Source organism: Rosa rugosa, chromosome 2 (assembly GCF_958449725.1).
Source record: "Rosa rugosa chromosome 2, drRosRugo1.1, whole genome shotgun sequence".
Taxonomy (NCBI): Eukaryota; Viridiplantae; Streptophyta; class Magnoliopsida; order Rosales; family Rosaceae; genus Rosa; species Rosa rugosa.
This window is the reverse complement of record NC_084821.1, coordinates 20,978,330-21,003,724: the sequence shown is the minus strand read 5'-3', so window position 1 is coordinate 21,003,724 and position 25,395 is coordinate 20,978,330. Positions and strand designations below refer to the sequence as shown.

Below are 25,395 nucleotides of genomic sequence, written 5' to 3'. Positions count from 1 at the left end.
ACATCGGAAATCCAACGGTGGTACTCAAGTACTTCTGAGTTCAAAATGTCAAATTCAGGTCGAGTTGGATTAGCCATCTACATAAACAAGAGAGAAGAAATAAATTACGCAGTCATAAAGACATCCCCGTGAATTATTTTCCAAAAAAAAAATATGAATTAGATTTCAAGACCAAGATTCATAATGGTCACATTTTTCGATGCTATGTGAAAATGTTTTATCACGGTAAGTGTGTATGTATAATGCGCATGAATTTTCATTATCATGGCAAAACGGAATTTATATATTGCATGCTAAATAAGGAATAACTATAGCACATAATAAAGGATAAAACATAGCATATATAAAAAAAATAAATTACATGGCATGCTCAAATTTCACAAATATACAACAAATTATATACTACACCAGATTTGCTCACCTAAGGGACAGTTTTAAGGGACTGTGAGGGACAAATGCATCTTAACCACATGTATTAAATATAAAAGCAGAAATTATAATAACTTAAAAATGTGCATTTATTTTCAGCCGTTAGATTCACTTGTCCCTCATAGTCCCTTAAAAACTGTCCCTTAGGTGAGCAGGCCTTTATACTAAACATAATAATTTATACATAAAATAAAATGTAAACAATAGCATAATACAAAGCATGCGTAGGCATAATTTATATAAGCGTAAATAAAATAAAAACATGCTCAAAATTTCATAATAAAAACATAAACAATAAAATATAAGGCATGCTTAAAAATAGTAAACATAAATGAAATTCACATGTTTTAGATTCCACGAATATATATCACATATATAATAAGCAATAATATAGCATGCTAAAAAAAATTCTAATTACAAACAATTAAATATACCATAGTATGAAATTAAATAAATAAAAGAGAACATACTTGGTTTGGAGAAAATAAAACAATCCTAGCGCAAGCGCGTGTTGATGCAGGCGTGCGTAGCGATGTTTTTGAGCTTGAGAAGAACTGGGCTGCTTCCTCTTGTAGGGGCCACAAAACCTTGTTTTTTTTTTTTTGTCTGTTCTGGGCCGTAGAGGCTTGCTTTTTTCTTTTTTCTTGTCTGGGCCGCAGGGCCTTTTTTTTTTCTTTTGGGCTGGGTCTTTACTTTGGCCAGGGTCACGTTTTTTTTCTCTTGACTTTTTTTTTTTTTTGGGTTTTTGTCCATTTACCCCATTTTTAGAGATTTTTTTTCCCACTTACCCCATTAAGTTTTTTTAATTCTCTCTTACCCAAAACACTCTAAGGAGGTATTCCCTAATATCCCATTAAATTTTTTTTTTTTAAATTTTTTTAATATCCCATTAAATTTTTTTTAATACCATTTTACCCTCACCCTTTTTTTTTTTGAATAATTTACCCTCACCCCTTTGTTACTTAGAGAGAGAAAAAAAAATGGAAGAGAGAGAAACCATAGGAGACTTCGCTGGAGCCCCGTCACCGGTCGCCGGAATCCGGTTATCCGCCACCGGATTCCGGCCAACTTTCGCCGGATTCCGGTCACCGGCCGCAGCTCACCGGACTTTTCTGAAAACCTCACCGGAAAGGTTTATTGCCCCAATAGACATCTATTGCCCCCAATAGACGTCTATCAGCCATGTATTGCCCCCTAATAGACGTCTATTGCCTCCCAATAGACGTCTCGAATACCGAAATGGAAACAAATTTTCCTAAAATTACACAAATAAAACTTTGATTAAAGAAAAAAAAAGAGGAGATTACATCAATTCAAACACTTCACCAGGTACGCCCATTGACGCTAAGGACATCTTCACCAACTACACCGCCGAGCGCCTTCGCCGGATCCGACTATTTCAGCAACTACCACGACCGGGTCAACGTCCCCAATCTCCGATTCATTTCCTCAACTCGAGCTCCAACAATCACAAGCTCTCCTTCACCGGCTACAGCCCTCGCTTTCGCCTCCACCAGAATTTCATAGTTGTGGTCGCCGAGATGCACGCGCTCCTGATGGAACCTGACCCAGCGGCGACTTTGGTTCTGACGGAGCAGTTTGATTTCAAAAGGATGTTGAAGGCGGTGGAGAGGTTCAAGGTGACGGCGATGTTCTGGCCGAGGACGGAGGCCGTCTCAGAGATGGTCTGGTACGGCGGCATTCGATTGGTGAGGAGAGAGAGAGAGAGATGGGGATCGGGAAGAGAGATAGATGAGTGGCAGTGGCAGTGGCTGTGGTTTCTTAATTAGACTAAGGGCAAAATTGTCATTTTCCTTTAAATTGGGTTAGTGGGAATAAAAATCTGTTGGTGGGGTAAGTGGGAAAATTTTGGGCAATTTTGGTGCTTTTGGTCAAGATCCCTTTTTTTTTTTTTTTTTTTGTTGGGCCGGGTAACACGTCTTTTTTTTTTTTTCTTTTTTTTTCGCGTCTTCCTCCTTCTGCTCTTCTTCTTTCTGATTTTCTCTCTTCTTTTTTTTCTGGTTTGCAGATGGGTGTTGGTATGGAGGCGCCGCTGATCTGTAGTTAGCTCTGGTGGAGGTAGCGCTGGAGACGGAGACGGAGACGGCTCGGTGCAGCGTTGGAGACGGCTCGGTGGTGCAAGGCTGCAAGCGGGTTTGGATCGGTGCTGCAGGTGAGGCTTCAGTGAAGGAGGAGGCAGTGCTGCAGTTCGCTGGAGGCGGTGCTACAGTTCGCTGGAGGCCCGTGTGGGCTGGCAGGGACGAAGGACGAGGCCGAGAAGGGAGGTAAGGCCGGTCTGGACGCGGCCGGTCTTGGACGGGGAAGAGAATTTATTTTTTTTTCTAGGGTTTTGGTTTTTTCCTTCTTGGCTATTGGCTCTGAGCGTGCTGATAACGTGTAAAAGTAAAATGAAATTTGAATTGGTTTACTCATTTCATTTTATAGTCCATTTATATATGAAGAGAATTACAACGGAAATATCAATTACAATGATGACATTAAATGCTGATTGATCCGTAATCCTTGCTGATTGATCCATAATCGCTAATTTCTTGATTCCCTCTCCGTCAGTCACTTTGACGAAGACACATAATATGCTTTTCCTTTAACAAATTTGGTATTATGGAACAATTTATAAGAGTCATTATAGGTAAGTGGAAAAAAAAAATTTTGAATAGTGTGAGGGGAAAAAATTTCCTAGAATTAATGGAAAAGGACAAAATCTTTTTTTTTTTTTTTTAACTTTCTGTAGAATATATTACTACACAGACAAAAAAAAAAAAAAAAAAAAACCTTAATCCAGCCTGCCCTTGGGCTGTTTGGCATTGCTTCTAAAGCATAGAAGTGCTTTTCAAAAAATGCGTTTTTCAAATTGTTGTTCTATGAGAAAACATATTACATATGTCAAGTGTTTCTCAAATCCATTTCTAAAATCAACCAAGGACACATTCAATAAGGTATATTTATAGCTAGTTTTCTTGATCAATTCAAAAGCGTTTATGATATAATCCCAAACAACCCATAATAATAATGAGATTTTTTATTGGTAATTTTTTATTCTCTATTACATGTATTCTTTATTTGTCAATACATGCGTGGAATTATGGATCAACACATGCCAAGTTGCTAACGACTATGGTCAACGTTGGGGAACGCCCTAACTTGGTAGAATGGTCCCGATAAATGCTAAATATAATCGTATAAATTGACTACGCCTATAAATGGACTTTGGAAGTTTGGCCACTTACAGACTTACAGGCAACTTGCACATGCATGCCGAGTCCTCTTTGGGCGGCTTACTGACTGGATATATATTTTTTGACGTAGAACTAATATGATATAAACAATGACCTAAACCCTACTACGGGTTCACGCTTCGTCATTGTGTCTGCATTTTTTATTTTTTTTTTTAATTTGGGGTTACATGAAAGAATAATTTTTTTTTCTCAGGTGAACTTAATTATTCATTAATTGAAGTATTTACCGATACAAAAGTGTCGAAAAAATTAGATATTTAATTGATAAACGATTATTTATCGATTTTTTTTTTTTGAAGAATTCTCGATATATCTGTTTTGATTGATAAAGTAATTCAGGTTTCACAAATAAAACCAATTAGTAATGGTTGTGGTTGACTCAAATCCTTACAAACTCAAGAAGTTATTAACTAGGGTTTGCTCCAAAAGACCCAGACTGCGTCTTGGTTACTGAAGTTCTCTTCTTGTCCGGTGGCGCTCGTCGGCGCTAGTTCGCCGCTTTGGGCTACTGTCGGACGGGTTCTGGAATGCTATTGCCTCGGTGGCTTTATGTATGTGAAGTTTGGCTCGAAGGTTTGCCGGAATGGGTGGAGGTGGACTCCGGATGACTTTTCTGATTCGAGATCGAACTGGACAAAGACGGCGGGTTTCGTCATGGGCTTCCAGGACCTGCGGTAGCGTCTTCGTCATGGGATTTTCAGAATTGGAGGCGGTGGTGGTAATGATGGAGTCGGAGCAGATCGTGTCGTGGAGGCGTGGCTTCGGTGGTTTGGGTGGATTGCTGTGACAGCGTGGCTATGGAGGGTCTGGCTGGATCGTGAAGGCCGGTGTCGCTTAGTGGTTCTGGGCGGTTTCGTGGAGTGGTCGCGGCAGCGAGGTTCTGCATGGTGGTGGTCGGCGGCGCTGCTCCGAAGTTGTGCACAGATTTTGGGTTGGCGATGGTGTTTGGGCTGGGCTTGGGGCACCCTTCTCTGCTGGGCCGTGAGTTGAACTTCCTCTCTCTTGGAGCTGCCCTCTTGGGCATTTATTTTGGGCTGAGGTGTTTTGCCCTATGCCCATTTCTATGTTTTTAGTTTACCTAATTACAATAATTTCCTTTTTAGGAAACTATGCATTTTTGTGCACCCTATGTATCTCTAGCGCCTCTGGAGTAGTACCAACAGAGGACTCTCGCTATGTCTACGTACTTAATTGTCTAATGAGTGGGTCTATAGCTATGTACTATTGCGGAAACTACCACTAGCTTCTTGTCTACGGCGAAAGGGTATGTACCGGCCTATTCTGGCTTGTGATGTAATATATTGACACCAGATTTGGGTTTGATTAAAAAAAAAAAAAAAAAAATCTTACAAACTCATAGGCAAGAGTATATTTCTCTAATGTGAGAGTTTTTTTTTTTTTTTTTTCTTTTTCCATTCTCATCAGTATTTTACTAAAAAAATTAGAATATTTCATAATAAGACTTAATATGTCTTTAAGGCCTCCATGAGATTCGGAGCGACCTTAGCAGGTGAAACTAGGCTTTCGTGTTCGTGGTGGAACCTTCATTCCCCAGACCATGCAGCGACGTGCTCCAGGGAGAGGAAGGTGTGTGCTGATCGGTGACGGGCTCACGACACGATCGGTGATGGGTTCGATGGCGCAAAATCGGTGTGTTTCTGTTTGGCAACGGTGGCCGTATTCCAGGTTGCTGCTTCATCTGAAGTGTTTCACTTGGGTGTTGTGGCTCTGGCACTCCGGCAATAATTGTGGTGGTGTGGCCATTGGTTTCTCGGAGGGGTGGTAGTCTGTTTTACGGCTGTGGCTTTGAAGAGACTTTTCTAATCGTCGCTTCACTACAACAGAAAGTCTTTTTAGCGACCAAGTTTTTTTTGAGGAATTTATTTTCCTCAGTAAATGTCACTTTTTACGAGGAATATTTCGATTCCTCAATAAATGTCATTAGGTTTTCTGTGAGAAACATATTTTCCTCACTATACACCACTTTCTACGACAAATATTTTTGTTCATCACTAAAAGTGACCATAGTTTGTTCTCCTAATTCGTCATGTTATTAGCGAGGAAATATGAGACTAGGGTGAGGAATTTTTTCATCACAAAAATGACATTCAACGAGGAAATAACGATTTCATCATTATTAGTTTGGCGGAAAATTATGTAAAACCCGCCAAATTCAATGGTGACAAAATTATGGATTCCTCGCTAAAATCCCGTGTTTTACGATGAACTATTTCCTCATGAAAAGAATCAATTAGCGAGGAAATAATGATTTCGTCTTTATTAGTTTGGCGGAAAATTATGTAAAACCCGCCAAATTCAATGACGACAAAATTATGGATTCCTCGCTAAAATCCTGTGTTTTACGATGAACTATTTCCTCGTGAAAAGAAGCAATTAGTGAGGAAATAACGATTTCGTCGTTATTAGTTTGGCGGAAAATTATGTAAAATCCGCCAAATTCAATGGCGACAAAATTATGAATTCCTCGCTAAAAGCCCGTGTTTTATGATGAACTATTTCCTCGTGAAAAGAAGCAATTAGTGAGCAAATAACGATTTCGTCGTTATTAGTTTGGCGGAAAATTATGTAAAACCCGCCAAATTCAATGGCGATAAAATTATGGATTCCTCACTAAAAGCTCGTGTTTTACGATGAACTATTTCCTCATGAAAAGAAACAATTAGCGAGAAAATAACGATTTCGTCGTTATTAGTTTGGCGGAAAATTATGTAAAACCCGCTAAATTCAATGGCGACAAAATTATGGTTTCCTCGCTAAAAGCACGTGTTTTACAATGAACTATTTCCTCGTGAAAAGAAGCAATTAGCGAGGAAATAACGATTTCGTCATTACTTGTTCGGCGAAAAATTATGTAAAACCCGCCAAATTCAATGGCGACAAAACTATGGTTTCCTCTCAAAAAGTCCGTGTTTTGTGATGAACTATTTCCTCGTCAAAAGAAGCATTTAGCGAGGAAAATACATTTTCCCTGTTATTAGTTTGGGAAAAAATTGTGTAAGGCCAGCCAAATTCAACTGCAACAAAACTATGGATTCCTCGTTAAAATTTTGTGTTCTACAAGGAACCATTTCCTCGTAAAAGAAAAAATAATTTGCAAGGAAAAAAAGATTTTGTCGTTATTAGTAATGATGATTTATTTCTAGAAGATTTTGAGTTAGCAATAATTTATTCACTCTAAAGACTACTATGAATTTTTACTTTGATCAAGAGCAAATACGTTTTTTTTTTATCCAGAAGATTTTTTTTTTTTTTTTAAAGTGATCCAGAAGATAATTTTGGTACTATTGATTTAATCATAGACACTTATGAAAAAAGCACATAAAACAAAGCCAAAAAAAGACCCAAAAAAAGAACAGTAAAAGTAATAAAAAAAAAAAACTACTGTTTTATATTAAGATTTATGAATGAAAAAATTACCAAAAAGGACATAGAATAAGTCAATTGAGACAGAAAAAAAAAAAAATAGAGAATGAAAAAAATGAAGAAGACCTCCTCAGGGATTCGAAGACTGAAAAATTGTGCAACGGTCTTACTAATTGAACTAGCAATGCAATCGTTATTCATAACTTCTAACATATACATACACACACATACACACTTGTTTGGAGGCCACCGATTTTATATATATATATATATATATATATATATATATATAGGGCCCTTCTAGTGAGGGATCCTTTTTTTTTGTCTTTTCTAGGGACCAACTTTTCGATCATATTTTCACATCTCAACCGTTCAGTTTTTAGATCCTAATGTATAGATCACTTATGTAAATTTTCAGCCAATTTGATGATCGTTAAGGCATAAACGCGAACGGTTCTGGTTTGACAGATTCGGTCCGTTCGTGTAAATTGCAGTTTTGGATGCCTTAACGATCATCGATTTCGCTGAAAATTTGTAGAGGTAATCTACTCATTAGGACTTAAAAAATGAACAGTTGAGATGCCGAAATATAATAAAAAAGTTTGTTTAATGCCTATCCCTATAAAAGACCAAAAAAAGGGATCCCTTATTGGAATGGACCTTTATATATATACAGATCCTATTCAGAGTGAGGTCAACGTGTGAGGTTGGAGTTTAGGGTCACTTTTCGGTCTCATATTCACATCTCGACCATTCAGTTTTTAGGTACTAATGTATAGATCATCCTTGCAAAATTTCAGTCAAATTGATGGTCGTTAAGACGTTGATAACTGCCTTAAAGCTAGTACTGTTCAGGGTAGACATATTCAGTTCGTCCATTGGTTTAAGTGAGTTAGATACCTTAAAGATCATCAATTTGGCTGAAACTTTGTAGAGATAATCTATACATTAGTACCTAAAAACTAAACGGTCGAGATGTGGATATGAGACCAAAAAGTGACCCTAAACTCCAACCTCATACGTTAATTTCAGAGTGAGGCCTCACTTTGGATATGATGTGTGTGTGTGTGTCTATATATATATATATATATATATATATATATATATATATATATATATATATATATTTCAACAAAGGCATATAATCAGAGGCTTATAAAGATTAGAGACTTAGTGCGGCGGCACCACCTGCACACTTTAAGGTCGTCTCTGTTCTCAGAAGGGTTTCGAATCAAGATAGCTAATAATCAATTGACTGATTCTGCCTCATTTCAATCCACTCGAGAGAATTATTTTTCAAAGGGATTGTGCCTTGAATAGATTGTATCTCAAAGAGATTGTACCTCATTCGGATTTTTCCTTGAGCAAATCTCTTGTCACTCAAATCCTCCTTAAAGAGTTTCATCCTATCGAGATCCTCCTCTACAAGTTATTTCCACCTCGATTAGATATTCACGCCTTGACCGGATATTTCCACCTTGATCAGATATTCCCACCTCAACCAGATGTTTCAACCTCGACCAGAATTTCCTACCTCGACCAAATATTTCCACCTCGATTAGATATTCCCGCCTTAACTAGATATCTGCACCTTAACAGGATATCTCCTCTAAACAAGAAATCTTCTTATTGAGAATATAGAAAAACAAGTAAAAAAGATAACCAAAAACTACATATTATTTTGTCATTCCCATTAGATTGAGAAGTTTTCACATTTCTAATAGATTAAGGGTAAATGCTCTATAAGAGACACATCGGCATATACTATAAGATTACCAATAAATAACATGTGCTCTATAAGAGAAGTTTTCACATTTCTAATATATTCCTGCTTTTAAAACTATGATGGAAATATCATAGACTTCTCCACAATTAAAAACCGTTAAGATATTCACAATCATAAAGATACCCTAAACTCATTTTTATTTTTATAAACACATTTTTATTTTTATAAATGACATATTGAAGGATTAGAAAGATGAAAAAAAGAAAAAAAAGAAAAAAAAATTAATAATAAAGAAGCGGGACGTTTTGGTTGGTTTCATTAGCCGAAGGGGGAGGGAAAAAAAAAGAAGAAGCGCTAATCTAAAAAGGAAAACAATTAGAGATAAAACCTAAAAGAAACAAAACTCAATTCTCTCTCTCACGGCGATCTCGTCGACCTTCATCTTCATAATACGTCTTTGAGCCTCCCTCTCTGCATCTCCCATCTTTGAAGCTCTGATCTCTGCAGGTAAGACTACATTCATCTTTTTTCCTCCTTATACATCATTATTGTATAGTTTGATTAACGAAAATCTTATTTTCAAGAACACAACAAGGGTTTCAATCGAATTGGGATTGAATTGAATTGGGTCTGGGTTGAATTGAATAATTACCAGAAACTATAACCCAGTTGTCCATCTGCAAAAGATAGTGATGATGATGATTTAGGAGTTTGCTACTGTAAATATCCTAGAGATGATCGATGAGTTTAATTTCGGTTTCATCTTAATATATATAATCAAGGAAAACATGGAAGAAGAGGTAGGGTGTTTGGATATTGCTGTTGTCTTCACATTGTTGTCTTCATTAGAATAACATTTCGTATGAATTCTGGGTTGGCCTGTCTCTCTGCCTTGGTGTCTCTGTCAATGTCTTTCTCTATCGATATTCATTCATCTGCTACTGTGTGATGGCTGTTTGACCCAATTAATTATCGAAAGGGTCTGGCTTATTCTTCATTTTTCTCATCATACTCATCTACTTTCAGATTGATACTTACAACAAATTCACCTTTTTCTTTAGGCCATTATTTGTGTTAGAAGGTACAGATGAGAATCATAGATAATCTGCAGAACTTGAAAGGATTCATTATCCTATATTGAACCATCATGGTTGTTTAGTTAGGTCCAATGTTATTATCTGTGTCTTTTACACCATCACATATAGTATAGGACGGTTGCTGAACCATCTTCACAGATTCATTTCTCTTATCTTTGGTTTTTGATTGATGTGCAGCTCTGTCCTTCCTTTAGAAATTTAAGATATACCTGAAAGCCAGCCATCATCCTATTTTTGTTTTTTTTTTTTATTCTGATATTATAACTGTTATCTGCAATTTTGGACACCCGTTCACTCTTTTATTATTTGCAAATTTGTTTGACTTTAAGTTTTTTTTTTTGTAATCAACAAAAATATATAAGAGTGTTGCCAAAGGTAACAACAAATATCCTAGCATACGCAACCATTTAATCTTTAGTTTTGTTCAAAGCTCTTCGGTGGCCTGTTGTTGTTCTGTGTTCAAATATTTTTGCTGTCATAAAATATATATGTTGATGACATAGAAACAATGCTACTGTTTCCATCAAGAATCCTGTTTAATCAGATACATCAGAGACATCTTCCCAAGTACAAAAAAAGTAAATAGTAGTAGCAAACAACTAGGAATGATTAAAGGAAGGACAACCCTGGGACCAATCTTCAATCCGACTAGGAAAAGTAGGTTGGTAAAGGCTCATATAAGACATATAGAAGCCATGGGAAATCCATTTACTATGTTGAAAATTAGTCATGTAAAATTGAATACGAGACACCTTCTGCATTTTGAGTCTTGCTCTCAATCCTTGGAAACAGTATGAAATAATCTATAATTTTCATATGATAAATGAGACAACTTATGCATTGAAACTCTTGCTCCCAATCCTTAGAAACTGTATAAATTCTGTTGATTAAACTCTTGCTCTCAATCCTTAGAAACTGTATAAATTCTGTTGATTAAACTCTTGCTCTCTCCCCCTTACCATTCTTTCCAGTTTATTGCAGAGAGATTGTTGGCAATTGAGGCTTCTGATGAGGAATAGAGGCTTCTGATCTATCCTTAATTTAGTTCACTACTCTAAGTGCATGTAATGTGATGGATATGCTTGCCTTTTAGGATGACTATCTTTTGATAAAAGTTTTAAGACCTTGCAAGTTGTGTATTTATCTGATATTAACGGTTGTGTGCAATGTGCTTTTGCTTTGTCTAAATATCTCTTGATAAAGTTCTCATTAGTATTATAGTAAAGAATACGAAAAACCAAATGGATGTAGAATACATCCAGTTGTAAGAGTGGAGAATTCATTACATATTGATCCTTAAATTACCTTTTGTGCAGGAAAGAGTCTGGAGCATTTCTAAAATTTAGCTCAAGTTCAAGATCTTAAGGTAATCATTTTGTCCTGTGTACTCTGAATTTTTTTAGCTTCCATTTTAGTCTTACAATCAGTTACTTTATTTGATGATAGGATCTATATTAACCTTCTATAAAGCTGAAAAATTAATGATTGGAATCCTTAATAAAGGGAGATAGTATATAATTGTGGAGGAGTTCTGTAGATGGGTTTACACACGTCTAAATGAGCATATAATGGAATATCTATTGGTGTTGGGTATTATGTGTTAGGGGTGTATATATATAGCTAGATTGATAAGTAGAGAAGGTGTTGGCTGAGGAAGAGTAACTGGGTCTGCTTACAAAGACTCAGTTTAAGTAAAGCTAGATCAGAATTTATAAAGAGTTAAAGTCAAACAAGTTGAGAACAATACTATAGGAAAGAATTGAGTTAAAGATGCCCTAGGAATCGAGTTAGAGATTACTTACTGCTTTTTGGTTATCTCATGCACTACTCCAAAAAAAAAAAAAAAAGGCTTTCTAACACAACCTGGTGCATAAAATGCAGGTTAGACAACAATTTGATCCTCAAATTGTTGATAGAAGACAGAGCCCCAAAATTAGTCAGTGTCATCACCAGGTGAGTTATATTCTCTTATTTTTTATATGTATAATATATACTCTATGCTAATTTGTATGTGTATTGATAATGTATACGAGTTTGATTATGCACAAGAACCCTAGATACATTCCCGGCTTGTGCGTAGGCTAGCGTAGATGGTGACCGGATGAAATTTAATTTTGATTGCTTGATCATGAGAATTTTGAATGTTTTGACTTTTGTTTTTGATGATTGAGTGCAAAGGTTCTTGGAGTAAAATCGGGCTACATCAAGGGTTGTGGTTTTGGCCCTAGGCCTCCACCATCTAGTACTTCTCGATCGTCACTAGATGAAATGTCTGAGAAGAATAAAGAGTTAGAAGATAAACTTGAAGAGACCCAAGATACTATAAAGGCTCTACAAGAAAAGATTGATGCACAAAACGTGTTGATCCAAGAATTGCAGGAGCAAGGCAAAAAGTTTGAGCAGTTCATGGCAACCTTTATGAACCAACAAGCATCGAGTTAGTTATGCATATCTAGGATTTAGTATCAGTTAAACAAGTTCATTGATTTTTGGATCATTTTTAGTTCAGTATTGACTTTAGACTATTCCAATTTGTAGTTATAGTAGACAACATTATGAATTATTATTTTGTTTATTGTTTAACTAGTTTTGAATAAGAATCCTCTTTTTAGAATAAAATAATATGTATCGCTGGCAGGTCGTATCGTAATAAGAAGATAACTGCAACAAAAATAAATTTCCTCGCTATAGATTAAAATCAATAACGACAAAAATAAATTTTCTCACTATAGACTGTAGATCCTACATTGACGGAAAACACATTCCTCGTTGAGTATCTTTATCGAGAAAATTTTTTCTTCTTGAAAAGATACATATTACAATGAAACAAAATTTCCTCGCTGAAATAAGTTTATAGAGAGGAAAAACTTCCTCGCCCAAAGCTATTTATAACGACGAAAATATTTTTCTCCCAAAAACCGTAGTCCCTACACTGATGAAAAACACATTCCTCATTGTTGAGTATCTTTATTGAGAAAACCTTTTCTCATTGAAAATATACATTTTACGATGAAACAAAATTTCCTCGCTGAAAACAGTTTATAGCTGAAAAAAACTTGGTCGCCCAAAACTATTTATAACGACGAAAATATTTTCGTCCCAAAAACTATAGTTCCAACGCCGATGGAAAACATATTCCTCGTTGTTAAGTATCTTTAATGAGAAAACTTTTTCTCGCTGAAAGAATACATAGTACAATGAAACAAAATATCCTCGCTAAAAACAGTTTACAGCGAGAAAAATCTTCCTCACCCAAAGCTTATAACGACGAAAATTCGTCGCAGAAAAAGTAGTTTAAATATTTTATTTATTTACATTTTTTAATTTTGGTTATCATTGGCGAGGAAATAATTAATTTCGCGACGAAATCTAGTATGTCGGAAAATATATTTAACGACTATTTTTTAATCGTTGAACTTTTTTAACGAGAAAGAAGTATGAGTTTGAGTGAGGAAAGAAATTGTCGCTATAGAATAACAGCGAGACAAATAAATTTCATCACGAAAAGGGTTTGACGAGGATATTGTTTTTTCGTCGCTGAAGCTTTTCTTGATGAGCGTTCTCCGACAAATTGAAGACGAAAAGAATTTCCTCGCAGAAGTACTTCCGCGACGAAATGTCTGTTTTTAGCGAGGAATTTGTTCCTCGCAAATGAGGTTTTTTGTTGTAGTGCTTGTTGATTTCCAAGTCAGAGTCTTGGGGGCTTTTCTCTAGTTTTCAATGATGGAGGAGGCTAGAGGCAGGCCGTCGGAATGTTGAAGATTGGTTGCTCACTGGTTGGATCTTTGGGGTCGAGTTGTGGGGTGCAGGATTGGCCTTGGGCCTCAGCTTCCTTGGACTGCAATTCTGCAATGGTGGGCTAGGCCTGAAGTTGGTCCTAGCCTCCTTCTCTACCCTTTGGGTTTGGCTTGGTCTAGGCCTTTTTTTTTTTTTTTTTTTGGGGGGGGGGGGGGGGGGGTGTTGGGGTTGGGAAGGTAGCCTAGTTTGTTTTTTTTTTTTGCTTTGAATAAGTGCTCTTACCTTGTTTTGCCCTTAGTCGTAGCTATATGCTGGTTGATGAGCGGCGATGTACACCAGGAGAGTCTTAGACATCAACACTTGTGATAGCTAAATTTATAAGCTATTGATTTTCCTTATTCACACTTAAGATTGTCAATTGTAGTAAGGGTAAATAAGGGTCTTTCATGCAGAGGACTAAGGTTATAACTACTCAAAACAATGTCACAAAAGTGACACTGTTCCTTGCTGGGAACAGCAGTCGGAAACCTAATATAAACTAATCAGAAAAATAAGAAAATTTACACTGATGTACTAGACACACAGGGAGTACATAACACATAATTTAGGATTTTTTGGATGTAGTTTACTATTTTAAATAAATACGAAAAGATAGAGTACAGAAGCTGAAAATAACAAAAATTGGTTTTAAGATGGGTTTTGAAATAAATGAAAATAAAGCTAGCTAAAGAAGATGCATCCACACCCCCGACAATCACATAGAAGACAATTTGTTCCATCCTAATTCAATTAATCTAGATGAAGATGCTCAGGTTGGCTCGGTACGCTTGAACACAACCTATTACTCTTTCTTACTTCGTACGCTAGGAAAGAAGTACTCTACACCTAGACTATTCCCAAGCAATGCAACCTAAAGATACGCTTATTAGATTTAACATGCAGAGATCATTAAGTTGTAAAAGAGTTTTAGACATCACAAGACATCGCAAATAACTTAGAGCCTTGCTAAACATAGAACTCAGTTTACTTGATAGTGAAAACTAACAATTGCTTCTCTAGAAGGTTTGAGGAGTCCAACTATTGACACAGGCATCAAACAATCAAAGCAATAGAATCCTAACATGTATACTAAGCATGCACTCAAAGCATACAAGCAAGCATTCATCAATGAAAAAGTAGTAAACTAAAGTCTCATCATGAATTAAAAGAAAATAAAATCAAAGGTCAAAATCATCTTGTAGTTCATGTCTAGGGGCTTCAAGCAGGCCCTTAACTAATAAAAACTAGTTAAACATAGAAGAAACAAAACAAACTAAAGAAGGGGAGGAAGAGAGAGAGCAAGTTGCTGCCTATTTATCTTCTTTTATATGCTTAGAGGTTGCCTTCATCTTTCTTGTTATGTAGGAAATCCAAAACCTAAAAGAATTAGGGTTAGCGTGCTTAGGTGGAGTTTTCCTATTGTCTCTTGAACTTGATGACTCATTCCAACCATTCACGTCGCGCCATTTGTCTATATTAAGTTGAAATTTGAAGCACAAACTCGGCCTCGGGCTTCCTGGTGTGATTCGGGTCTCGAAACATAAATTCCCGTCCAACCTCAGATTCAAGAACAACCTGACCTTCTTGTACTAAATCAGCCATAACTTCTTATAGAAAAATGATATTGACAAGCCATAAAAGGTTTGAAAACTAGACATCCAAGACTTTCTATCAATATAAAGATCATCATCTGGTTCGTCTCGAGCTGGTCTTAATAATCCGTCGAAGTTGACTGATCTGCACATGCAGATTTGCCGATTTTGCCTTTTAGTCCCTCTTTTGCTTCTTTACTTCTTCTTTTCTCAAAATACCTACAAAACATAAAAACAACTAAATTAACCATAAAATAAGTTAAAGTAACGAGGTAAATATCGGAGTTAACAATAATAACGTTACATTATTATGCTCCTATCAGCTTGTCAAGTCAATCGGCTTCTCTGATTTAGATAGGTGTAGGGTTTTTTTACTTTCTGCATTTTTTAGTTTTTGTTTTTTTGGTAGCTCAACTTTTTTTTTTTTTTGAACTAATGAAATTTCATTGATATAAAACTCATGCCAAGAAAGCCATTACATACCCATCCGCTGACACATAACAATGGCCAAACAAGAATTCGTGGAGGAGCCACAGTGGTACATCAGATAGACCAACTATATTTGAACTTATCGCTCACTTATTTAAAGTGAACCTATAACTATGAACTAATCTCGCATAGTAATAGGCTAGTTAAAAACAAAACTAATTAAAAATGGGTCCAAAGACCCAAAGCTCATTCTGGACCCAAGAGACCGGCCCAAAACTTGATTGAAGTGCTGCAGTTGCAACCAGCGGCCCAAGATGCCCAAGGACCCACCAACATGCTTCCCCCGCCACCAGAGTCGCGGACAGCCGTTCAAACAGCCACACTGACACAGTCGACTGTAAGTCCGCAGTCTCCACCGTCAACGCCATCGAGAGCAGAGTTCGGATAGGAGCCCAAAAGCGGCATAACGCCTGCCACACTGATTTGGATACCCAAATCCAGTTATGTACTCGAGCCCACGAAACTTCGCCACCACCAGCCAGCGTCGCCGACATCAGCAGCCCCCCCCCCCCCCCCCCCCACGACAGCATCGTCACATGCGTGTAGTGGCGCGCCTCCATCTTTCCTATAGGTCTCCAGTCCGAACATATCAAACCACAAGGAATTTATGAATGAGATCAGATTGACGAGGAGTGCCTTGGTTTGGGGTAGATCGATCTCGTTCCATTCTTAGCCGGAGAAAGCTGAGTTCCCCAGATCAGATAAAGCTTGGTGTTGAGTTGGAACTCTCACCGCCCTCCATCCTTTGTTTACCGGACTGTGTGATGACCAGATCCATGGCTGGCTTAGAGATCGGCTATTGATGGCTGAAAATAGGTAGCCCAGCCTAGAAGGGCTAGGGTTAAGGGAGAGCGTCGCTGCTCTCGTATACATCTTTTTTGGTAGCTCTGCTTTATGCAGTCTAAATTGTACTTTAAGATGTATTATGAAGGATTTTCGAATCCTTCTAACTTGACGAGAGACGTCGTTAATATAAATGAAACCTAAATCCGTTTTCCTCAAAAAGAAAGGGAAAAAAAAAACAGTCGATATTTTACTCATTCTCTGAACCAACTATAATAGCAGTTTGATAAATAAAATATCATATCCGCTTAAAAGAAAAATCATCTATGAAATAAATATTAAGTTTTTTTTACTTAATAAACAAATAAAATAAAATGAAACCACTTTTTTTTTCTTGCCTGCAAATTAAAGGCGAATGCCCAAGAACAACAATTGGATGAATATGACTTCATCATTTTGTTGTAAGCAAAAAAAAAAACCAAAAATTCTTTATTTTGTCGAATATAAATCTATACAATGGATACATGCATGTGTACCAGACTGAGCTAATTACTTGTTAGCTTAAAGCCTATACATGTGCTCATATATTGGAAGCCAGAAAATTATATTTATGGAGAGCTGCCTTGTTTGGAAGAGACAAGAGCACAAGACTGTAAGGGTTGGCATTCAAATATGTCTTACAATTTGTTGAAAACAAATTACTCAAAATATATTAAAAGCGTGACTTAATAAAGTATATTTATGGAGAGCTGCCTTGTTTGGAAGAGACAAGAGCACAAGACTGTAAGGGTTGGCATTCAAATAAAAAAAGACAATTTGTTGAAAACAAATGACTCAAGATATATTAAAAGCGTGACTTCATAAAGTATTAAGCGAAGACAATTTGTCGAAAACAAACTAATTATCATCAACTTGATCGGCAACTTCACTTCCTTTCGCCTATATATTGACTTAAAGTAAGTGCTTATGCATGACCAATTACTCATAACAACAGGTTAGTACTTTTTTCCATAATCTAGATCTATAAGTTCTGATTTCATCTTTTTAGAGCTGCTTTGAGCGTCATGTAGTGGTGTGTGCCATCTAGATGCATCTCATGCATGGAAAGATTCATTTATTTACTTCGTTTTATTACGTAATTTGATTATATAGTCCATTAATTGAACTATCTTCATCCCTTTCAGGGGACCGAGGTAATTAAATCATGGCGGAAAATCATGATACTGTTATATATGTTGATGGCGGCATGAATTGCATCTTCAGAGTTCCTAAGGTGCTCCAGAAACATAACCCAGATGCATATACACCTTGTGTTCTCTCGATTGGACCTTTTCATCATCGAAAAAAGGGAAGCGAGGATGAAGGGAAAGATGACAAGGAGGAAGGCAAAGATGGGAAGGATAAAAAATATTTCCAACTCGTGGAACGAATGAAAGAGAGGTATTTGAATGAAGTCCTCTCATGCATGCACATAAATTTGAAAGAGTTGATTGCAAAAGTTGTTGAGCTTTCAGATCAAAAGAATGATGGGCCTATTCAGTTTGAGAAAGGTGCCCGCGATTTCTATGCAGAAAAACTTGATTATGAATCCAATTACTTCAAAGAAATGATGATAGTCGACGGCTGCTTTCTAATTCAACTGTTTCGAAAGTGCACTGATGTGCAACCTAGGGGAAGTGATGACCCGTTGTTCAACATGGATTGCATGTTCCATTTCTTATGCCATGACCTTTTGCTGCTTGAAAACCAGCTACCCTGGTTTGTTCTCGAAACTTTATATAGCCTTATCCTTGCCTATTCCGGAGGTTCTGGCCCTTCCCTCTCTATCCTCATACTTGACGCCTTCAAGCATTTACCCTCACTGAAGCATTGTCAATCCTATAGAGATCATCTTCTTCAATACCATCCTCATAAACAGAATTGGCGGGGTCATGGCTATGCTAACGTTCTGCACATACTTGATCTTATGAGAGATTCAATAGTTGTCCCAATAATGTTCAAAGACCAGACAGAAAAGAGATTTGAACAAGCCTTCCTCGATCCAGATATACATGGAATGTACACTGCAACTGCTCTGTCAAAAGCGGGCATAACATGCCGAGGCAACAAAACAGAAAACATAATGGACATGCAATTCGAAGAGGGCTGGCTATTCTGCAATGGAGTTCTTAAGATTCCGCAGCTCAACGTCGGAATGCTAACCGAATCATTATTCAGGAACCTCATAGCTTTTGAGCAATGCTATCATGGTATTTCAAATGAAATAACATCTTACGCTGTGTTTATGGATAACCTCATCTCTTCCCAAGAAGATATGGAATTACTTTGTAAGGCAAAAGTAATAGGTAACTGGCTGAGCGATGAAGAGGGTTGCAATTTCTTCAACAACCTTTACAAAGGCATCCCGCGCACCAAGTTCTACTATGGTCCTCTCTGCAAGAAAGTGAAGAAACGTTACGAAATGAAATGGTATACATATGTGGCTTCATTCAAGACTCAAAAGCTTTCTAATCCATGGGCGGTGCTTGCTTTTTGCACAGCTCTTATCCTTCTCGTTCTCCAGCTATGGAACAGCACAAATAGCCTCCAATCCTTCAGGAAGCAAAACCATGGTTTTTGACATCTTCTTCCGAGTGGAATTTCAGCCACTTGTGGTTTTTCTCCTCGTGAATATCGCCTTTGGTTTTTAGTTAATTTTATAGAAGCTGGCCTACTACTGGAACAATCAACTTAATTTCGCAATGTATTTTGGTCATTAGATTTGTTATTTTGGTTCCCTGGCTCTTGAAATAGAAATGTGGAGTTAGTGAAGTTAATAAAATTCAAGTGCATTTTCAACAGGTATTCCATTACAAGTTTAATTAAATTAAGAAGGTATTCTTCTAGATAAATTAAAAAAGGAGTTGTGTTTCCTAACTTCTAATTACAGTAAGATATTGTCTTTGCAAAAGATGATTTCATTGATTTGTATCATTCTTTTTATAAGTCAAAAGAGTTATTGTTTGTCACCGAAACTGAGTAATTAAGCAGCAATGTATCATGTATGAGACAACCACATAATTAATTGATTAACAGCACGGCAAATGCAATACGATAGTTAATTCTGTCACTAGAACAAATGCAATTACAAAAAATCCAAAGCAGTCATGATCCTAAGAGGTAGCTAGTACTTCTTGGAGTCGTATGGTGGTCTTTTTTATTTTTAATTAGCATTAGTACAGGTAATGTACTTGCATTGTTATAATTACAGAATGGATGTATGTATTTCCCAACTAATGGAACTTATCAATATGTCAACTTAGGAATCAGTCTTAGGAGTGCAGGCCAGTTCGCATTTTAATACAGGATAGCAAGACAACTTGAATCCTAAACGAAACTGCAGATCAATCTCAATAATTCTGACGATATTATGCTTTACTCAATTAGCCAAACCATTCAAAGTAAACTCATCACACATAACACAAGATCTGTTGACGCAGTAAAACCCTCCAAAGAGATAAACAACTGCGGGCACTATGCCGGTGAACAATCCACTATATGAATATGAAAGTACATAAAGATCTTACACAACTCATCTACTAGAACCAATCTAGTGGGCAGCAGTGTCTCCTCGTCTTTGCTACTTCCAAATCAGCGACCTTGTTCTTCTTTGTCAATCTTGAGATGACATAACTCTCACCTCGGTTGTCAATCACCTCAAGGCACAAATCATGCATGAACTACCAACACACATGAAGCATAAAACCAGAAGACATTTTTTGACAGAAAAAAAAAAAAAAAAAAAAAAAAAAAAACTTGGGATTTGATAATCCTTCAAAAGCTAAACGAGGAACAGCTTATGAAGGATTCTCACATGAAACTTTAGCTCAATGCTTTCTGAAGATAAAGGCAGAAAACTCTCAAGTCTCAAGAAGGCAACGACCAAATATTCTGATATATTCCACCACTTGAATAACCCTAAGAGAAACATATATATAGGAGAGGACGAGCTAGGGTTTCTGATGTACATGGGCTTCATGACGTCTTTTTAAAAAGCATGGATTAAAATAGAATCATCATTTAGAAAGCCCATAAACCAATTTAAGAAAGTTTGAATGCTTTTGATAAAACCATATGAAAAATCGCAGATCAGTACAATAGGATTGAAAAGAGAATCGCATCCTATAATAGGATTCAAAGGCAAGTTTAGTCCTAACCACTTTACAAGCATGCACATGTATGCAAGACATACCTGATTGATGAGAGTGGTACATGAAGCTTGAAGCATTCCATTCTTTCAAGGATCCAAGAGTAGAAAGCTATTACAAGAAACGATGACTCTTGGTTGTTGCGCTTAGGAAATGCCAATCAAAATAAACATTGCACTAACAATCTCCCCCTTTGGCATTTCCTAGGCAAAACAACATATACATTTAATCATACACAATAGTTGATCCTATATTACCATGACCCAAGAAATATGAACTTCCAAGTTGTAATCTGCACACAAAACACATAACACCCGTGAAGAACATGTATGGTTGAAGTAGTGTAAGCATAAGCATATGAAACATTAAACTTCCAGTCTCTCCCCCTTTTTGCCTGGAAAGGACAAAGGGACCAAAGCATATTGTGCATAAGATTTCACCCCCCCTAAATTCAATACCCATGTATTGGTAGCAGCGGAAACAAACATTAATCAGGGGGTTAGGAATAAAATATCAAAATGACCCTGCAATAGAATTGAACCTTCAAACACTCTTGAATATCACTATGTTATGACAAATTTCAAAAGATCAAGAAGAATAGTGTATATGTTTGAACCAAGGTAACCTGCACTTTGTAGCAGACACAATTAAGAAGAACCAAGCAGAGATGATGCATGAGACATACCATTACCACACACAGAGCAATCAAGCAGAGCTTTTCCAAGATAACATCAACATGAACACTTCTCAAGAGCATCAACCAGCAGATTTGAAAGAGAGCAGGTCTCAGTAACGAAACACTATTTATTTCAAAACCAAATTGAGTTAGGGTACTAAAAGTGCTAAGCTGAAAAGTGAACCCAGATCATCAGAGGCTTTAGAGAGAGTATCCCAAAGAGGCACAATATATATATAAATGGAGACATGATCTATGAGGGCACATTGAGCGTTGAGCAACTGATATAATTTTTTTTTTTTTTTGTTGCGACCCCCCCCCCCCCCCCCCCCCCCCCCCGCTTTCCTTTGATTTATTTATTTATTTTTAATACAAAGATCATGAGTCAAACCATCCCCGTTTCGACCTGAAACACACTAGCTTTACAAGGCAGGTGTCCCATCTACATTTGGAGATAGCCTGACTTGCCTAGACCACCACCGTTTCGACCTGCAACACTCTAGCTTTACAAGGCAGGTGTCCCATCTACATTTGGTGGTAGACTGGATGTCTCCTTAAAGAACAATTGGTGCCATTACAAGAGTGATAACTCGGTCTACATACCTCACTCAACATCTTAGGTGTGCAAGTGCAAGAGACAAAGCAAGGCTTCAGTTGCCGTAAACACAAGAAGGGAGGGAAAAGAATAGGGTTTAATTATGGACCTTTAAACACTCAAAAACCAAGAACAAATCACTACAGGAGAAGGCCAAGTGATGTAACTAAATCTCAGTTCATGAGTTGCTCTTGAGGTGATAATGTACTACAATGCACATGTTAGGATTGCAACAAAACACGCATCCTAAACTAGGATTGAAATAAACCTGGAATCCTAAATGCAGAAATTGCAATAAATATGCAGATAATCAAGTAACTCGAAGCTAAATGAGGACAACAATAATCAAATCTATACTACATGCAAACACACAGCTGCTACAAGCACAAGTTAAAAACTGGGAACTAACTTAGATCACAAATTCTAATGAATCGCTTGAGATTGTCAATACATACTTAATCCAAGGGCATTGAAAGTTGGCATTCATTTAACATGAACTCAAGTGCAAGATAACTTCTTTCAGCACCATTGAAAACACCACATGATATGTTCATATTATTAACCTTACCTGTCAACTTACCGCAAGATGGATCAGATTAACCTGATTCACTCATTCAGTAACACCATTGTGAAATTCTCCAAGGCATTGAGTTGTTGATGCCAAAGTTCCAGACCAATTTTTTTGTTTTAAACTTCAGCAACCTAGCTTTCTTTGGAAATTGAGCATCCAAACATTCATCCATTAATCCTGCAACTCAACACTCTCAACATAAATACCCGTGAGGCATGGTATGGTGTGATATAGAATCAAAGCATACACTCCAGTTTTTCCCTTTTTTTTTTTTTTTAATAAAGACTAAACAAAAACAAACCTAAAAAGAGAAAAGAACATCTTATAGAAAAATGCAAAAATAAACACACGGCTACTAAGACCTTAGGATTGAAAAGAACATTTAGTCCTAACAAACTAGAACACACTAGCGATAAGAAAAAACAAATGTAAACATGCAGAACAACACTACTCCCCCTATATATGTGCTTATGATGAAAAATAAAGCTATTGGCATTCAAGAATATATTTTTCACAAGCACACATTGGAAGAATTCACTTACCTGTATGTGGAAGCCTAGAGAGATAGTACGTAGAACACTAGCTTAATTTCTTTGCAAAAGAAAATATACCATATTGCTTTGGCATGGTCTGAGTATCATTGGGTGAAACCTTCATTCCCTTATTTCAAATTAAACGTGGATGGTGCGGTTGATCAGCATGCTAGTTTACATGATTTGGGAGCATTACGCGGCATGAAAAGGTTGAGCTTTTGACGGGGTTGTCGAAGGGATTAATGGCTGTTTCAATCCTAAATCTACAAAACTCTATGCTACGGTTTTGGGACTTCAAGCTTCTCTACAGGCAGGTTTTCAATCATCTTCCATCAATCTAAAAATGGATGCTTTCGCGATTATTCAAGATTTACTCAGAGGGAGGAGAACTGACCGATCTGTAGATCGTAGGTACTTTAGTGGAAGAAATGAAGTCTTTGTTTTACTTCATCTGTTCGGTTATCTGTACATTTATTCATAGGAATTGTAATCAAGTAGCACATACTTTAGCTAAAAACGTATCTTGTATCCTACATTTTAATGTTGGGTAGATGATGAACCTCATTGGCTATTCGATATACTTATATCTAATGTATTTAACTCAATTGCGTAGTAAAATGCATTGTCTCTTTCTCAAAAAAAATATATATAAAAGTTAATTAACGTAAACCCTAAGCGCGGTCGCCTACTGCTGTGCGTCGCCGTCAAAGCAGCCCGTCCGGTGCCTGCCTTAGTCGCTATCAGATCCAATGAGGTCTCTTAACATTTTGGTTTGGAATTGCAGAGATATTGTAAATCGAGAAACTCAGCATGCATTGGTAGATTTGGTTAGAGCTCGAAGACCAAGCCTTATTTTCTTGTCAGAAACCCTAGCACAACCAAATGTCATTGACTCCCTCACAAGTCGTCTTGGCTTCAAAGGAAATTTATGCTTTCCCCAGGAGGAGGATTTATTCTCAAGGTGTGGCCTTGTTGTGGAAGTTTGATATGCAAGCTAGCCTACGTTCGTACTCACCAAACCATATAGACGTAGAGATCAGTGAAGCTCCAGCAATGCAGGCCCTTTGGCGCTTCACTGGAATATATGAGGTAGCGGCCCGAACGGAACTGAGGCGAACATGGGACCTAATTGAAACCCTAGCGGCAGAACAGTGTGATTTGCCCTGGATTATGGCTGGAGATTTCAATGAGATTCTCAGCAACTCAGACAAGTCTAGTGGGGTTCCAAGGGCTGCTGCACCCATGCTGCGTTTCAGGCAAATGATGACACACAGTGGTTTGTTTGATATGGGCTATGTCGGAAGCCAGTTTACATGGTCGAATAGGCATACCAAAGAAAGGTTGGATCGGGGTTTCCAAACCCTTCAATGGAGGACATGTTTCCCGTACAGCAGAGTACTCACTCTGCCCCCATCTGAATCTGATCACTCCTCGCTCTTGGTTGAAGTACAGAAAGAGTACGGCAGTAGGGGTAAACCCCCAAGGCGTTTCAGGTTCGAAGAGATGTGGCATGGCAATGCACAATGCCAAAGCATCATTCAGCAAGGTTGGGCTACACAACTTACTGGGAATGCTCTACAACAGTTGGGGGAAAAAATTAAGGTTACGGGGGAGCAACTCATGCAATGGCACAAGGTAGAGTTTGAGAAGCAGAAAGTAGAGATGAGAACTGTGCAGGAGCAGCTAAATGCTATTATGAGTGCACCCTACTCACCTGAACAGTATGTGGAGCAGAGATTGGTCCATGTTAAGTACAGCCAGCTTTTGGCACAGCAAGAGACGTATTGGAGACAGCGAGCTCGCACGCTATGGCTAAAGGATGGAGATAGAAATTCAGCCTACTTCCACCGTAAAGCTTCAAACCGAAGAAGCCACAATCTCATTAAAGGTCTTATGAATGAGCACGGTGTTTGGCAAGTAGATCCGAACCATGTTAAAGACATTTTGTTGAAGTATTACAATAATATCTTCACAACAGAGGGCACCGCAGAATAGACGGTGTGGGAGATTATGTTAGCTACAAGACCAAGAGTCACTGCCGAGATGAATGACGCACTCTTACAACCTTACTCTGATGAGGAGATCAAGCATGCTCTTTTCCAGATGCACCCTTCCAAGAGTCCGGGACCAGATGGCATGTCCCCATTCTTTTTTCAAAAATATTGGCATATTGTCAGTATAGATGTTTGCATGGCCATACGCAATTTTTTGGAGAAGGGTGAGGCATGGGATGAATCAAACTTCACGCACCTCTGTCTAATACCAAAGGTACAAAACCCAATTGATGCTACTCATTTTG

General features: G+C 37.5%; 2 protein-coding genes and 1 long non-coding RNA gene across 4 annotated transcripts; all 3 read left to right on the top strand.

The window, feature by feature from the left end:
* Positions 1-9,139: 9,139 nt before the first annotated feature.
* On the top strand, positions 9,140-12,823 carry LOC133734686 (uncharacterized). 2 transcript variants are annotated; one of them, XR_009858516.1, is made up of 4 exons: positions 9,140-9,303; positions 11,210-11,259; positions 11,775-11,846; positions 12,072-12,823. It is a non-coding gene; the product is annotated as an uncharacterized LOC133734686 (long non-coding RNA). The 2 variants fall into 2 exon arrangements; XR_009858515.1 differs by having other exon boundaries at positions 11,775-12,822.
* A 4,915-nt stretch (positions 12,824-17,738) lies between these two features.
* On the top strand, positions 17,739-19,154 carry LOC133730532 (UPF0481 protein At3g47200-like). Its single transcript, XM_062158106.1, has one exon. It carries the CDS (start codon positions 17,739-17,741, stop codon positions 19,152-19,154), a length of 1,416 nt encoding a protein of 471 aa, XP_062014090.1.
* A 5,112-nt stretch (positions 19,155-24,266) lies between these two features.
* On the top strand, positions 24,267-25,091 carry LOC133730531 (uncharacterized). The gene has a single exon (XM_062158105.1). The coding sequence runs from the start codon at positions 24,267-24,269 to the stop codon at positions 25,089-25,091; it is 825 nt and encodes a 274-aa protein (XP_062014089.1).
* Positions 25,092-25,395: the final 304 nt, after the last annotated feature.

Excerpts from the sequence above, each read along its gene's own strand:
- LOC133730532 (XM_062158106.1), top strand. The coding sequence starts at position 17,739 with ATGGCGGAAAATCATGATACTGTTATATATGTTGATGGCGGCATGAAT.
- LOC133730531 (XM_062158105.1), top strand. The coding sequence starts at position 24,267 with ATGGCTGGAGATTTCAATGAGATTCTCAGCAACTCAGACAAGTCTAGT.